General features: G+C 45.2%; 1 protein-coding gene across 2 annotated transcripts in view; it reads right to left on the minus strand.

Moving 5' to 3' along the window:
- The window catches only part of PNLDC1 (PARN like, ribonuclease domain containing 1), a 22919-nt gene extending 7291 nt beyond the window's left edge, over window positions 1-15628 (minus strand). For both annotated transcript variants that reach the window (XM_017538103.2, XM_017538095.2), the window contains exons 1-12: window positions 14656-15628; window positions 14193-14250; window positions 13847-13920; window positions 11718-11757; window positions 10916-11039; window positions 10319-10407; window positions 8900-9000; window positions 5974-6050; window positions 5636-5779; window positions 4754-4823; window positions 3057-3142; window positions 693-748 (exon numbers count right to left, since the gene is read on the minus strand). In XM_017538103.2, coding sequence (XP_017393592.1) covers window positions 693-748; window positions 3057-3142; window positions 4754-4823; window positions 5636-5779; window positions 5974-6050; window positions 8900-9000; window positions 10319-10407; window positions 10916-11039; window positions 11718-11757; window positions 13847-13920; window positions 14193-14250; window positions 14656-14731 — 995 coding nt within the window. In that variant the 5' untranslated portion in view covers window positions 14732-15628. The remainder of the gene's footprint in view (window positions 1-692; window positions 749-3056; window positions 3143-4753; window positions 4824-5635; window positions 5780-5973; window positions 6051-8899; window positions 9001-10318; window positions 10408-10915; window positions 11040-11717; window positions 11758-13846; window positions 13921-14192; window positions 14251-14655) is intronic.
- Window positions 15629-16539: the final 911 nt, after the last annotated feature.

Genomic DNA, 16539 nt, shown 5'->3' on the forward strand with positions numbered 1-16539 from the left:
ATAGCATATACTTTATGGAATTCTTCTATTTAAAAAAAAAAAAAAAAAAAAAAAAACCCACACACACATTCAGAACAGGTGCCACCCGGTTCCAAACACCGCTTGTGCCTCGTTCTGCTGAATGGGGCCAGACCAGAGGCGCCGTGTGCCCTCTGGAGAGCAGAAGTGAAGGAGACAAGGCCCTGACTGCCATAGGCAGAGGAGAGGAAGAGAGGGGAGAGTTACAGAGGCTTTGCTAAGTTTGGAGAACACGTGTTGATGTGGAAGGAAATGAGAGGGAGACAGAAAGAGGTGGAGACACCTGGGAAGGGGCAGGCAGGGGTGGGGAGCTACTGAGCAGGGGTGAAGGTAATGAGTAGGGGACAGCTCCTCCTGCCTGGCCTCCCACAGGGAAGGTGCTCCATTTGCTGGTGACAGGGGCGAGACAATGAAAAAGGGGAGGACAGTCAGCAACCGTACAACTGTTTGCAGGGCAGGGGTTGAGAGATTTCCTGTCTCTGGCTTCTCTTTGGAAACAGAGGCAAGAGGAAGGGGACTATGAAGCAGGAGCAGCTGGAGGAGATGGAGTCCGCCTCAGGCATCACTGTAAGTGGTGGCCGTGCCTAGGGAACCCAAGGCCCTGCAGGGCACAGGGAGGCCGTGGTGGCCGCAGACCCTGCTCCAGCGGCAGCTCCAGCAATTGCCACCCTCACCTGTTCAGGACTTCATAGACTTCGGAAAGACTCGACACCCTTGGGAAATTCATCTCCTACAATTATGGAAAACCAATCAGAGAAAAGCGTTTGTGCTTTTGTTTATTCTCAGTTTTAAGCAGTACCAAATTGTAATATTGTGCTGGCCTAGAGCCAGAACCAGAGCAAAACTATTTTATAAAATGCAAAACTGTTTTTAGATAAGTTGAAATGGCTGCCCCATTCTCCTTACAATAACTACTGTCCTTGGCCTCTGTAAATAGAACTGCTGTTTGTTCTTCAAAACTATGTAAAGCTGCTTACCTTTTCTTATCAGTAACTGCCAGAATTGCTAGCCTTTGCTTACCGGCAATTGCCAGACTAAGCAGCCCAAGCTAGTTCCATCCTGGCTCCTGTGACTTGTAATAATGTGTAAACAAATGTTTATCTTGACTTCTGTAAACCACTTAAGTAACAAACGGAATGACAAAAGTCCCCTTGGCCCTTGGAATGTCCGGAGACCCCCACCCTAATCTCTGCCCAGGAGGTAATTTACAGAATCCACTAGCCCTCGGAATGTCTGAAGCCTTTTCATCCCCATCCCCGCCCCTCACCCCCACTCCCAAGGTGGTTTTTCGGGTATAAAAAATCGTGACACCCTCCTGTTGTCGCCACAGGTTGGAGAGACGTGAGTCCTCTGTGGTCGCCGGCATAATAAATGACCCTGTAATCTGGCATACTTTTGTCTTGTGATAACTTTCTACACTCGGTCAAATACAACAAAATAGTTATTAAAACAGCCTGGAAAGTGCTAACTCCTACAACCTCCTCTTTCTCTTATCCTTATTCCTTAGTTAGGATGTCAGGGTACCCAGTATCCATGGGTTTCCTACAAGGGCTCCCAAAAACCCAGACTAGAAAAAATCTCTACACACCGTCTCCCTTAGAAGATGTATTTAGGAGATTATCTATAAACACAGGCAAGGACATACATGTAGAATACAGGCATTCTAAGGTCTAAAAAGCCTTGGGGCAATGCCTAGTTACTAGACCCTAAGAGTTCACAGTAGCTGGAAATACCCGAAGTACAAACGATAACAGCCTCTAGGCAGAGACAGACCACACCCTACTCCCATCTGTGTGGCTTCCTTCCCGGATGATTCACTCTAAGGAATCACCCTAAGGCTTCACAACATTGATCTGATGCCTCTTTCTCTGTTCTTCAATTTTTTGTTTTTTTACTTGAGACAGGGTCTTGCTCTATTGCCCAGGCTGGAGTGCAGTGGTGCGATCGTGGCTTATTGCAACCTCCGCCTCGTGGGCTTAAGCGATCCTCCCACCTCAGCCTGCCAAGTAGCTGGGACTACAGGTGCGCACCAACATACCGAGCTAATTTTTGTAGAGCTGGAGTCTCACCCACATTGTTCAGGCTGGTCTCAAACTCCTGGGCTCAAACCATTCACCCACTTTAGCCTCCCAAAACGCTGGAATTACAGGTGTGGGTCACTGTGCCTGGCTATTCTAATTTCTAAGCAGCATTTAAACCAGATAGGTCTCTCTTCTCTATGTATAGTGCATGGCCCTGACTCCACAACAGAATCACCTGGGGAGCTTTAGAAATGCCACCTAGCCCCACTCTAGATCAGACAAGAAGCTGCCAGTGTGGTCTGGCTATCAGCATTTTCAACTTCCCACGTGATTCTAACATGCTGTCAGGGCTGAGAACCCATGACTGTAGGGCTCAAGAAGAGGTTTTTTCTCAAGATTTTTCAGGAGGGAACCCTCTCCACCCTGGTGCTCTGTACACATGTTGCAAATATTCTCAAGGCATGCATCAAGTTCTAAAATAAATTGTTCTGTTGTCTGACCTAAATAAGCACAAAGGCCAGCATGGTGGCTCACGCCTATAATCCCAGCACTTTGGGAGGCCAAGCCAAGGTCAGGAGTTCCAGACCAGCCTGGCGAAACTTCGTCTCTACTAAAAATGCAAAAATTAGCCAGGCATAGTGGTGTGTGCCTGTAGTCCCAGCTATTTGGGAGGCTGAGGCAGAAGAATCGCTTGAACCTGGGAGGCGGAGGTTACAGTGAGCTGAGATAGCACCACTGCACTCCAGCCTGGGTGACAGACTGAGACTCCGTCTCAAATCAGTCAATCAATAAGCACAAAAACTCTATACAAGTAAGTCAAAATGTGGGAACTTCAAAGGGAATAAAAGTCATGTATAAGCTAATACGATGACTCACAGGTACCAACACACAAAAGGAAATGCACTGGTTTTAAGAGAGAAAAGCATTCAAAGAACAACTTTAAACAACACAAGGGAAAGCTAAGCATTACTGGTGCAGACAAAGCAGTCCTTAACCCAAAGCAATTCTCTTCATTACCTTCCAGATATCCTTTGTTACATTCTTGGTATCAATGATAACAGGAAACAGGCTGTGGATATTCTGCTTAAATTGATCGTAGCTTTCTGAGGGGAAAAACCCAGGGAGTCAAGAGTGAATTTGTTTGCTGGTAAAAACGGGAAGGAACATTCTTGAACCTAGCTTGCCACTGGCACCAATGAATAACGCAAACTGAAACAAAACAGGAACTGAAAGCATCCTTCACCCTAGCCACTAAGGAGTTCTAAACTCTGATCAACCTGCCATCACCACTTTTAACAGTAAGGGTCAAATGGTTTTGTTAAATTTAGGATGTGTTCTATTGCCAACTTTAGTTAATGTAGTTTGTGAAGTTCTAGCCAATGGGATAAGACTTTTAAAAATAGTGTATTATTGAAAAGGCAGACATAAAGTCATTTGTAAATAACTGCTCAGAGAAAAATCCAAGAAAAAAAATCAATTAAAAATTGTAATTAGTAAAGTGTCCTGATAAAAGAAGTTTACATAAGAAAGAACTCAGTTGGTAGTTATCAAAGTTATACCTGCATATAGTTTAAAGAGGTTTACTGCAAAACACGCATACTAAAAACAAAAACCAAACCCTGTGACCCTCTTCCTGCTACTATTCCATTTCCTACTCCCCAAAGGCAACCATTTGCAATTCTTTTCCTTTCAGTATTTATTCCCATCTCTCCAGCACACGCAGGCTGCAGCGTTAGACACCACACTCCTGCCCTCCTGCCAGCTGAGAGGATGATGACCCGTCATTCCACCCCCACACACATGCCCAGCCCTATTGCCACATGCACGTCATTCACAGAAGGGTCTGTGGTGGCTATGATGACTTTTCCTTTCTTGCACAGCTTTTGTTCTCCCAGTGATTATTTTATTGTACTTAGTTTTTTGGTGAATGCATATTATTAATTTCACCCCTGATTCTCCTTCAACTGTCTCAATATGCTCAAACTCAGGTGTTTTATCGTTTCTTGGGGAAATCTCTCCTAAAACTTTCCTACCCTTTTTAATCTAGACTAGTGTTCTTTGCACATTAATTCATTTCATCTCAAAACAACTCTGATAGTGGCACTATTATCCCAATCTTACAATTAAGGTAATGTCAGCTTGCTGGAGACTACACACATAGTGTGAGATGGGTGAAACCACCGAGGCTCGAGTCCCGACCTTTACCCACTAGGCTGCACTGCTGCACGTCTAGTAATGGAATCAACCAAGAAAAAGCAGGGGACAGCCATTAGACAGTATCACACGATATTAAAGCGGTATTTATTGCTTTTTAGTAACACAAAATAATGCTTTGGGTAAGTGAAAAAAAGCCAAACGAAAATCAAATATGTAGTATAATCAAATATGTAAAAACTTAGGATTACAGCTGATCAAAGGTGACTTCTGACTTAAGACATTTCCGATTTTGCCAGGTTTTATACAATAACTCTGAACAACTTCAGTAATGGGGAGGGGGTATCAATTCAAATTTAACTTATTGCCCCCTTGACAAAGTCTCGTGGTTTTCCACTCTGGGGAGACAGTAACAGATCAGAGTAAGGGCCTCTGCCTGAACTCTCCAGAAACCTGCAGATGCTGGGAGAAATGTGCATGTTAGGGATATGATTCTGGACAAATCCCTCTGTAGATAGAAAACTAGGATGAAGGAAGGGGAATGACAGGTGTGCCCCTACCTGGCAGGGGTCTGAAGAACTTCTCATGCAGGTACAGCAGGTCCATCATCATATTATGTCCCACTAAGGGCTACTTGGAATAAATCAATAGGTGAGAGAAAATAAAAAATGTCATACAGACACTATAACAGTTTCTTGCTAAAGATGTAGCTTTAGGACCCACTGCAATTCTGATCACTTGACGATTCCATCCTTACCCCCCTTTGCCTCCATTAAAGGTAGTTCAACAGCTTAAATGCCAACAAAAAGAAAATAATTCGCAAGTAGGAGGCACATAAGACAGGGTTGGCACTGGAAATCTACACCATGAAGTAAGCTCCTATAGTTTCCCCAAGTAGTTTTAGGTCAATTAGAATTGAAATTCCGTGTTACAAAAGGGGCAAAGAAGTCATACTGTTTCTTTTGGATAATCTTGCCCCAAATTAATCTATCATGATTTGGTGAAAGCAAGGTTACCTCCAGGAAATTAGTTACAAATGAGAGGGCCAGGCGCAGTGGCTCATGCCTGTAATCCCACCATTTTGGAAGGCCAAGGCAGGCAGATCACTTGATCCCAGGAGTTCGAGACCACCCTGGGCAACACTGTGAGATCCTGTCTCTACAAAAAAAAAAAAAATTTAGGTATGGTGGCATGCACCTGTAGTCCCAGCTACTCAGGAAGCTGAGTGGGACGTCAAGGCTGCAGTGAGCCATACTCATGCCACTGCACTCTTGCCTGGGTGACAAAGTGAGGCTTTATTTGAAAGTAGAACACGAAAAATTAACGAGAAGGAATCACTTATCTTAAGGAATCTGATTTTATTATTGAAGGAGCCTTTAGTATCTATGATCAGAAATACAGAAGACTGCCTTTAGGCCAAGAGGAGAGACAATTTTTCCTACCTTCTGGGCTTTCACCAGCATATGGAAAAAGACAGAAAAACCCTTTGCAGAGAGCAGAATATTTTCCTTCCAACAGCTCTCTCGGTCACAAGAGGTGCTCTGAAGATACCAACGATGCTGTTTACTCACTTTCTTCACCACCACCTGAAGAGCAAGGACAAATTCCCTGAATCCTGGGTCACTGGAGATGAAGCCTAAAGAAATGGTTCTATATCTAAAACAAAAGGAAAGGGGAAAAACTACAAGAGTTCGAGAGAAAAGCTTTTCAGAGGCCAGATTTGGCCAAATGAGAGAGAAACGATACAGCCACTGATGCCCGTTCTCAGGGGAGAACTCACCCCGTCATCTTTCAGCACCGTCCAGATGTTGTGGAGGGCCTGCCGCAGCACCAGCTGGACCTCAAAGGCCTGGAAGCCTGCAGCAGGGAAACACAGGGGCACACAGTAACTGGAACCACGTGGCATGTTCCCCTCAAGAGAAGCCAGGAGGAGCAGAAGCTGAGAGATGGAGAGGTCAGGTACAACGGCAGATTGAAGGGTGTCCAAGCCCATGAGCCATGTGGCAGGGCCTGGCCTGTCATGATGGGATCTAGGGCAGCATTCTAAGAGTTTCTGATCTTAGGGCCACTCTGGAGTTGGGAATCCCATACAGTTTGTGTTGATGTGAGTTACAGCTACTGATATTAACCATGTTAGAAATTAAAACTCTTAACATTCTAAAAATGTTTTTTAAACAAAAACTCATTATATATGAACAAAAGTAACACTTATAAAAAGTAACTATTTTCCAAAACAAAAATTTGAGCAAGAGGAGTGACACTGTTTTACATTTCTACAAATCTCTAACATTTGGCTGGAAGGTTCTATCAACATCTGCATTCAATCTGTTGTGATCCTTGAAACATAAGAAAATTCAGCCTCAAGGCTGGGCGTAGCAGCTCACACCTGTAATCCCAGCACTTTGGGAGGCTGAGGAGGGCCCGAGATCAGAAGTTCAAGACCAACCTTAGCAACATGGTGAAACCCTGACTCCACCAAAAATACAGAAATTAGCCAGGCATGGTGGGCTGGGGGGGTGAGGGGGTGCGGGGCAGGGGGTGGGGGGTTGCGGGGCGGGCGATGGGGAGTGTAATCCCAGCTACTTGGGAGGCCAAGGCAGGAGAATCCCTTGAACCTGGGAGGCGGAGGTTACAGCGAGCCAAGATCCAGCCTGGGCAATAAAGACTCCATCTCAAAAAAAAAAAAAAAATCCAGCCTCAAACAGATATGTAAGTGGAAAAGGGAACAGAATTACCAGCCTTATCCAATGACTCTGAATATTCTTTAGAATTGCACCAAATTCAACAAGTGGTAGTTTCTTAAAGATTAGTTGCAATGTGGAATCTGAAACCATCATTAATGAGTTTTCTCCTATGCTACATTACAGTCCACTGGCCTGTCTCATACCTTGAATAGATCCCTTATCTGTGAGATAAGATAGTGCACAAAAGTAACATCATGTGCTAGTAATTTGGAAAACACTGGTTGGCAGGGTTATGCAGGTCTCCCAAATGTTTACACATTTTCTTACACAATATCAACAGAAGACAATGGAAAATAGGATCACTGATCTCATCAGGAAGGTCACAGTACTGGGAAGCTGCCAAGCTTATGGTGGCACATGCAAGTTCTTCAAAATTCCAGCTTTTGATTGAAAGCTATAATTTTATTAGTAGGAAATACTGCAAGTTATCTTCCTTGAAATGACAAGTTTTTTGTTTTTTTTTTGAAACAGTGTCTTGGTGTGTCACTCAGGCTAGAGCGCAGTGGCGCCATCTTGGCTCACTGCCACCTCCACCTCCCAGATTCAAATGATTCTCCTGCCTCAGCCTCCAGAGTAGCTGGGATTACAGGCGCCTGCCACTACGCCTGGCTAATTTTTGCATTTTTAGTGAAGATGGGATTCTCACCATGTTGGCCAGGCTGGTCTCGAACTCCTGACCTCAAGTGATCACCTGCCTTGGCCTCCCAAAATGCTGGGATTACAAACGTGAGTTACCGTACCTAGCCAACAGGCTTTTTTTAATTGAGAAAATGGTTGTGAAACCTTCAAGTCTAAGTAACCAATCAGTTCTTTCCAATAAAAATGACATTTTGTGTGGCTGGGTACAGTGGCTTATGACTGTAATTCCAGCACTTTGGGAGACCTAGGCGGGAGGATCACCTGAGGTCAGGAGTTCGAGACCAACCTGGCTAACATGGTGAAATCCCATCTCTACTAAAATGCAAAAATTAGCTGGGCGTGGTGGCGGGTGACTGTAATCCCAGCTACTTAGGAGGCTGAGGCAGGAGAATCACCTGAACCCAGGAGGCAGTAGTTGCAGTGAACTGATCATGCCATCGCACTCCAGCCTGAGAAACAAAAGTGAAACTCCAGCTAAAAACATATATAAAAATAACATTTCATGAAAACAAAAGAAAAGCAGCTAATTCATCTCTCAACTCAAAAAAACTGCATATTCACTTTTCCTTGACACAATTGCTATATTTTGGCACACAACCAATGTTTTATGCATACTTATATATTGACATATAATATTTTAAAAAATAAGTAATCAAAAAATCGAGATTTAATACAACTAAGAATGTTACTTTTTCACCAAGGAGGCTGCTAGTAGGATTAGCTTTTCTGTTTTTAACTAAGACTAAGTGGTAACGAAGAACATGGTCTGATGCTCCTGCCTCAATTTGTGCTGAGGTATGAGCAGGTCTGTCTGACATTGCTTGGGCACCAATGCAAACGGCACAATAACAACAGCAAGTGACCACAGAGGGATATGCGGAAAATCGTTTTGACCTCACAGACCCATTGGAAAGGGTCCCAGAGACTCTAGGGTCCACACCCAGCCTCCGATTGCTGCTAAGCTACGACCGCATTCACTGTGACTTCACACCACAAAGTGGGGGAAAAACTCAGATTAACAAAAGTCAAAATAAGAACAAAGGGCACCCAGGACTGAGATAAAAGGAATGGCTCATGAATGGAACTTGACTTTCTCAGCCTTGAAACTCAAAGTATGTTGAAAAGCCTTCAACGTTTGAATGCAGGTCAAAGCTTTATCTAACCACAAAGACTACAAATCCCCCGAGCAAATGCTGGCATCAGACTCAGTCATGATGCATTTGGGACCAGGATCCCAAGAGAGGGTATGTTTCTTCCAACTTCCGACAGGTAACAGCGACCTGTCCCAATGCTCCTGCGTTGGGAGGAACAGCCCCTGCCTACCAGCAATCCCAGGAAGAGTCATCCAGTCGCCTTCCTTGGCCAGGTCTAGCCATCGTGTCACTTCATCAATCACCACCTTGATTTGGTCTTTATCCAGAGAGCTGAAAATGGGGGCACGAAACTGAAAATGTCAGAGAAAAACACACCAGAACGGCAAGAATAAGTTAACACGAGAGTACTTTCTCAGCCCTCTGGTTTTCATACTGCAACGTATAAAGAAAATGAACCAAAAGAAAACCCTTTCTTCTCTGAGGCTCTTATGCAATAGGAAGCCAAACAGTAGGAAGAATAGCCCACAGTCTTTCACAGGTTCCAGGGATATATTCCACCCCCTCCTGCTTCACTAGGATGTATGGAGGAAAGCCATTGGTAACTAGCCAATGCCAAGCATTGCTATCAGGACTGTCTTCTTTATTCGGCTTTCGGGGGTGATAAAGTCCTATGTGGAAAAATAAGGAAAAGACAAGGACTTTGGTAAATACATTGTCTCTTGCGTCAGAAACAGAAGAACATAATAACACTGTGAGATAAGGAAAGGCCTTTCTCCAACTCTTGAAAATAAAAGAAGGTTAAAAATTCAACTTGTTTTTCCCTTATAAAACTCTACGTTTTTATATGAAAACCAGCAAGAAAAATACAAAGAGATGAAAATTCCTCCAACATAACGGAATTATCTGGAAGAGATCATCACACATCGTATTTCAGATGTTCATGTAATCTTCTCCTTTCTGATAAAGGCAAAGAGCTTCCATGACTTGTTCAAACCCAAAACTGAGCTGACAGCACGGGGTTCCAGGTGAGGGTGCCAGCCCCAGGGCCCCCTGCCTGTCTCCCTACAGTGCTGTTGCTCTCACTGTGGTCACTCCTGACCCCAGCTCTACAGGAATATGAGGTTTTGGAGACTCAGGCTGGCACAGAGAACCAAAGTAAAAAGGCAGAGGCCCCACCCATGGGGAGCAGGGTTAGTCACAGCGGGGCAGACACAGCCTAACCAAGGCGCACATCTGATGTCAATGCCCAGGATGACTGCCAGTCAAGGTTGCCCGTGAGATATGCTTGAAAAATCCCTCAGAAGATCAGATAGAAGATCAACATAACATCTCACAGCAAGTCCAACAGAGCCGTTTCTTCCCCTCTAGCACTGGAATGGAGTTCTTGTTTGAGTTTCAAATTAGGAGTCAGTTTCTTTTTCTTTTTAAACACTGAAACTCACACTTGATGCAGTGAGAGGTTCATGAGGGAGTGGAACACGATGGAGACAGGTGAAAGCCATTCTCAGCTCAGGCAGAGGCGGCTGAGGCCATCCCCACCATGCATGGATGGAGGTCACCACACTCCTGGAGACAGCATGCCCGCTCACAGGAAATGCAGACAACAGCAACAAGGAAACCAAAAGGCACCTGGAGAAACAGGCCATACCTGCGAACTCTCCAGTTCCCACTCAGGATATCATGTCTAATTTTCTTCTCCTGTTCTTCATTCATATATGGGATTCCGTTTTTGAGAAACTTCAGACAGAAACAGAACAAGAAACACAATAAGGAGACAAGTCAGCGGTACCCTCTGTGCTGAGTAAAGAGGTAGCTTCTGTGCCTGATCCCATGGGGACACGTAGAAAGAGGAAAGGAAAAAACAGGCTGTATAGGCCAGTTAGTCTAGATCACTTTTAAAACATTCCCAGGCCAGGCGGGTGGCTCACGCCTGTAACCCCAGTACTTTGGGAGGCTGAGGCAGGTGGATTGCTTGAGGTCAGGAGTTCAAGACCAGTCTGACCAACATGGGGAAGCCCCATCTCTACTAAAAACACAAAAAGAATTAGCTGGGCATGGTGGTGGGTGCCTGTAATCCCAGCTACTCGGGAGGCTGAAGCAGAAGAATCACTGGAATCCAGGAGGTGGAGGTTGCAGTGAACCGAAATCGCGCACTCCAGCCTGGGTGACAGAGCAAGACCCCATCTCAAAAACAAATAAACAAGCAAACAAAGGGAATTCCTGTTCCCCTCTTCCGATGCCATACCTTGTTATAGTTGAAGCCATACTGATTCAAAAACTGAACACTGGAAGCCTGGAAAGAGAATTCTGAGTCCAAAATCCCAAATGTCGTAGGGAAGAGAAAGAAGTTACACGAATGGGCTACGTACCTATAATAAAAGACACATACAGAGAAAAAGCCACAACCACTTAAAAAAACTCTGGCTCCCAGGGCAGGCTTCGGGGGGGCTCTTTCTTTTAGGTAAGAAGAATCTGAGTGTGCCCGAGTGTCTGCTGTGTTTTAGGAGCTATGATTGGCACTGGTGGGGGGTGGGGGAGTGAGCTAAAGGAAAAAGGCAGAGATCCTGCCCTCAGGGTCAGGGTCTACCACAGAGACAGCCCTCCACAGGCCCCCCAGGGATGCCGGGTCGGCATGCAGGCTGGCACCCTCAGCTGCTCATGGGGGGTAGGGAGGCATCCCGAGAGCTGGGACATCCTTTCTGCCTATTGCATCAGGTAGTTTAAACATCACTTTCATCATACCATGCTATGTCAGGTGTTTTTATCAATATAGGTGCACACAGGAGATGATGGAAATAGCGAAAGGAACACCTAAGGTACAGAGCGAAACTGGTGGAAAAGGCCCCACGGGAAAGATACTGCTTCCAGAGAGACGTCAAAGCCAAGCCGGAATCCGAAGAGGGCAGAGCGAGGAGAGGAAAAGACAAGCAGAGAATATGAACACCCAGGGCCAAAGTGGTTGGGGCACCTGAAACAGAATCTGAAGGGGGCAACTGTGGTACATGGGTGGGCAAGCAACATCCTTTGCAGAAGCTCTTGATACATACTTGTTTGCTTCTCCTTCAATAGCGGAGAACATAGACAATCCTGGAAGAATGACCATAGAGGGAATGAATGCCAAAGAAAAGCAACCTCAATTTCACTACACAGACAAAACAATTCAAACAGTACTCTGTGCCCAGATACTACGTGAGCTGTCCAACAGGGTAGGATAACATCTTTAATGACCAACAAAAAAGAACAGACTGGAAGCATGAGAAATGTTGAAAACTGTAATTCACACTGAATTTGCTAAAATGTAATTTGTGGCCTCTTCTTCAATTATAGAAGTAAATATTAAAGGGACATTCTCACAGTTTTAAAACTAACCAGAGAAAATATAAAAAACCATGAAGATTTATATATTTAACTCATTTAAAATGTCTATTCCTCCCCTCTCAAAGAAAATCATACACAGAGATTTTTCTAAAAGAGACTTCAGTCTGGGTGCAATGGCTCACGCCTGTAATCCCAGCACTGTGGGAGACCTAGGCAGATGGATCACTTCAGGTCAGGAGTTCGAGACCAGCCTGATCAACATGGTGAAACCTTATCTCTACTAAAAATACAAGAATTAGCTAGGTGTGGTGGGGTGTGCCTGTAGTCCCATATACTCAGGAGGTGGAGGCAGGAGAATCACTTGAGCCTGGGAGGCATGGGTGTTGCAGTGAGCCAAGATCACACCACTGCACTCCAGCCTGGGAGACAGAGAAGGACTCCCTCTCAAAAAACCACCCCAACCAAAAAAAAAAAAAAAAAACCATCACAAGGGACTTCAAATTTGGGTACAACAATGGAAACATAACTACAACTGTTTCCCATACTTCTCAAAGAGGTCTTATAATTAAAAATAAACAAAAAAAATCATAACAGAAAAGTAGCAAAGGATCAGGCTAGAGAGGAAAACACAAACGTTCAGCATGTTTTGTAGTAAAAGAGGGGGTTGGACATGGCAGCCGGATCTCAGCCTCTACTTGAGAGGCTGAGACTGGAGGATCTCCAGAGCCCAAAAGTTTGGGCCCAGCCTGGGCAACACAGCAAAATCCCATCTGGGGGGTTGGGGAGGCGCTGACAAACCCAGAAAAGTAAAATCTGGTCCAGGGCTTGTTTCTGTAAACATAACATTTTACTGGAATGGAGCCATGCTCATTTGCTCATGTATTATCTACAGCTAATTTCACATTACAAAAGCAGGATTGATTAGCTGTAAAAGAAACTGCATTATGCAACTGTTAAAATGAACAGATCTGTTTTGACCAGCCTGCCTAACACGGTAAAACCCTGTCACTACTAAAAATACAAAACTTAGCTAGGCCTGATGGTGGACGCCTGTAATCCCAACTGCACAGGAGGCTAAGACAGGAAAATCGCCTGAACCCGGGAGGAGGAGGTTGCAGTGAGCCAAGATTGCACCACTGCCCTCAAGCAACAGAGCGAGACTCCATCTCAAAAAATAAAATCAACAAACAGATCTGTATGAGCTGATAAAGATCTCCAAACGCCCTCAAGGGGAAAAAAAAAGTTTCTGAAGCTGAGACAACATTAAACAAATTTGTGTATCTTAAAAAAAAAAAAAAAAAAAAAAAAAAAAAATCACAGGCCAGGTGTGGTAGCTCCTGCTTGTAATTCCACCACTTTGAGAGGCAGAGGCAGGATTGCTTCAGCCCAGAAAGTCAAGACCAGCCTGGGCAACATGATGAAAACCCATCTAAACAAAAAAATTTAAAAATTAGCTAGGTGTGGTGTCGAGCCTGTAATACTTGTTTACTCAGAAGGTCAACGTGCTAGGATCACTTGAGCCCAGGAGGTCTAGGCTGCAGTGAGCTGAGACCACGCTACTGCACCTCAGTCTTGGCAACAGAGCAAGACCCTGTCTCAAAAAATAAAAATCACACACACACATTTTTACTTGAGAGAGTAACTGATTGTTCCTTAACACTGCCTTATTTAAGCATGGAAACAATGCTGCTAAATTTTCTTTGCTCCAAAGTGTTGATTCCATATGTATAAAATAGCCCAAAACAAGCATACAAAACTATACTCAATATCCTTGAAAAATCTCAGAGCTGTTTTTACAGTAGAAAACACAATCAAAATGCCTTCTTGAAAAACTCAAACATCTAGATACCAAACTCACCAATCTGACAGATTGTAAATTGCTGAACACTCTGGCGGGTCTTTAGATACCACTCCGACGGCAAATCAAAAAGACTGTGAACAAACAGGCATCTCATTCCACGGGCAGTGACATACCAGCCCCGCACTATGGCCTCCGCGGCTGATCACCACTCTCAACCGGGGAGCATTTTTTCCTTTTTACAACCAGGGAACACCACCAGCATGTTGTGGCCAAAAGCCAGGTCCCCCAACACGTGGGAGCAAGCCACACAAAACGTCTTGCCCCCCAAATGCCAACAGGCCGCTGACCAAACGATGCTGGTTGGGCCAGATCTCATACAGAAGGGACACAGCTTTAGTTTTACCTGATCTGCTGGGGCCCAGACAGGTTAGAACGAAGGCCCGTGAATTCTATGTCCAGACCTGCCGGAAGGCAAAAAAATACCAGTCCTTGGCTGCAGACCATCGCTAGCACTCTTCACACTGTAAATCTGCAGGCAGCCAACGCACACACCCGGGCTCACCTCCGTGCTCAAGAAGCCAGGTAAGGAGGAACCGAAGCAAGGAGCAGCCAGCGGACACCGCCCTCTCCCCTGCCCCCACCCCAGGGTTGCACCTGGGCGCACCGGGCTCTGACCAACAAGGCACGAGGGGCGCGGAGTGTACTTGCTGCTCAACGTCCCACCGTCCCTGGGGCCGGAGAAGTAAGCCCCCTGTCCTTCCCGAGGCCCTTTCTGGGGCCCTGGGGCCTGGTCCACCACCCACTCCCCAAACTCGCCCGGGGCAAGGGGCGCTGTCCCGCACAGCCGGGAATCCCAGGTGCCTCACCCACGAAGTCCGACTCCTGGACAAGCTCTTGCAGCAGAGGGAGGCTCTCCTCGAACTCCTTGGCACCCACGTCCATGGCCGCGCAGCCGCACTGAGACACCCAGCGCTGTTACGTGCTGTTCACGCGCTTCCGCTACACCGCCTGGTCTTAAACGGCGCACGCGTATAAAATAGGCAGCTGTCCACGCCCCACGTGCCCGGTTCCTCCGTGTGGGGCTGGCGTTGCCCACACCTGCCTGCGAGTTTTTTGATTGTACAATTTGTCACAAAGGTGAAGGTTGCTTGCAATCAAAAACTGTTTACCTGGCTCCTTAGCAATTTCTTTGCAGCCCTTAATGTGAGAATGTCATTTACATAGACCAATGTTTAAGAGGTGTGGCAGGAGGAAAAGACAGAGTCCCCAGGAAAAGAGTGAAAGCAGGAAAGCGGAACAGAAACAACCCTGCCAGAACTGCAACAAATAGATCCTTCGCTTTGGCTCACGGTCTTCTAATTCACTTCTTCCCAACTTCTCCATCACTGCCAATATCGGTCTGTCCTTATGCCCTCTCCCACGGCCCTGGACATCTTTTTCCTCATTCTGCTGTCCATCTTACTACTGTCTTCACACCAGCAATCAAACTTTGCAAAGCCTCAAGAACTGCCCATTACATGGAAGGAATCCTTGGCCCCTGCGGATTATCTTGTGCACTCACTCCTTGCCCAAATCCCTACCTACAGCATCACTTACAGGTGAGCCCAGTGTTTACTTTTGTTACTGCTTCCAGTGCCACTAGTCCATGGTCTTCCTTACAGTGTCCTCCCTTGGATCCTAGGCTTCTATTTGAACATTGTTTTCGAACTATGGTTCTCAAAGTGAGGTGCTCTAATCAATCTTTAAGGTTAGGGGAGAAAACAGTACATTTTTTTTGTTTTGTTTTTTAACTATTTTGAGACAGATTCTCGCTCTGTCACCCAGGCTGGAGTGCAGTGGTGACATCTTGGATCACAGCAACCTCCACTTCCTGAGTTCAAGTGATTCTCCTGCCTCAGCCTCTGGAGCAGCTGGGATTACAGGCATGCACCACCACAGGCTTTCACCATGTTGGCCAGGCTGGCTGCTGCCTCTGCCTCCCAAAGTGCTGGGATTACAGGTGTGAGGCATTGCATCCAGTCTTCAATTACACTTTTAAATGCCTCCCCTGGGACATTAATTAAGCAGAAGGGGACTATTAAACCATTCAATTCTGAAGGCCTGTCAACCAATCACACTTTTAAAAAATGGTGCATACAGATCTGTATTCTATTTAAAATAACACACTTAATACTCAAATTGGGAGAAATAACATTTCACTTCTAAATATATAATTGGGGGTATACATTTAAAAACTTAGAAAACAGTGCTCTAGAAGCTACCTTAACTGCCTACAGGTTTTTTTTCTCACATTTATCAAATAGCCAAAAATTAACACCTTAATTAGCTCCTTTCAGAGAACTGCCATAATTCCCATCTACCCAAGCTCAAATTTTAGATTAACTGACATACACTTCAAGCTTCATCTCCTTCCTGGTAAAATGTTTGCTTTATGACAAACTGAGCACCCATTACTCCATCCATTTCCATCTCTGCTTTCAGCTCTCATGGCACCTCCTTCGTCTTTCAAATTTGTTTCTCTTACCGTTGAGAACCAAGAGTCCAAGTCAGGTTGACATTTGGTCCTTTGATCTTCACATACTGACTGTTCTATAATAAACTTAGACTGATACTGACATTTCCTATTTTAGAGAACACCCCACACTCTGAGCGGCAAACAACTGTCATTCACTGAGATCCCTCGTCATGAGCCAGACGTGGTAATAAGTGGTTCACATAAACCTCATATGTGCTCTGCTGCTACAGTAAGC

Source organism: Cebus imitator, unplaced genomic scaffold (genome assembly GCF_001604975.1).
Source record: "Cebus imitator isolate Cc_AM_T3 unplaced genomic scaffold, Cebus_imitator-1.0 Scaffold6, whole genome shotgun sequence".
NCBI lineage: Eukaryota > Metazoa > Chordata > Mammalia > Primates > Cebidae > Cebus > Cebus imitator.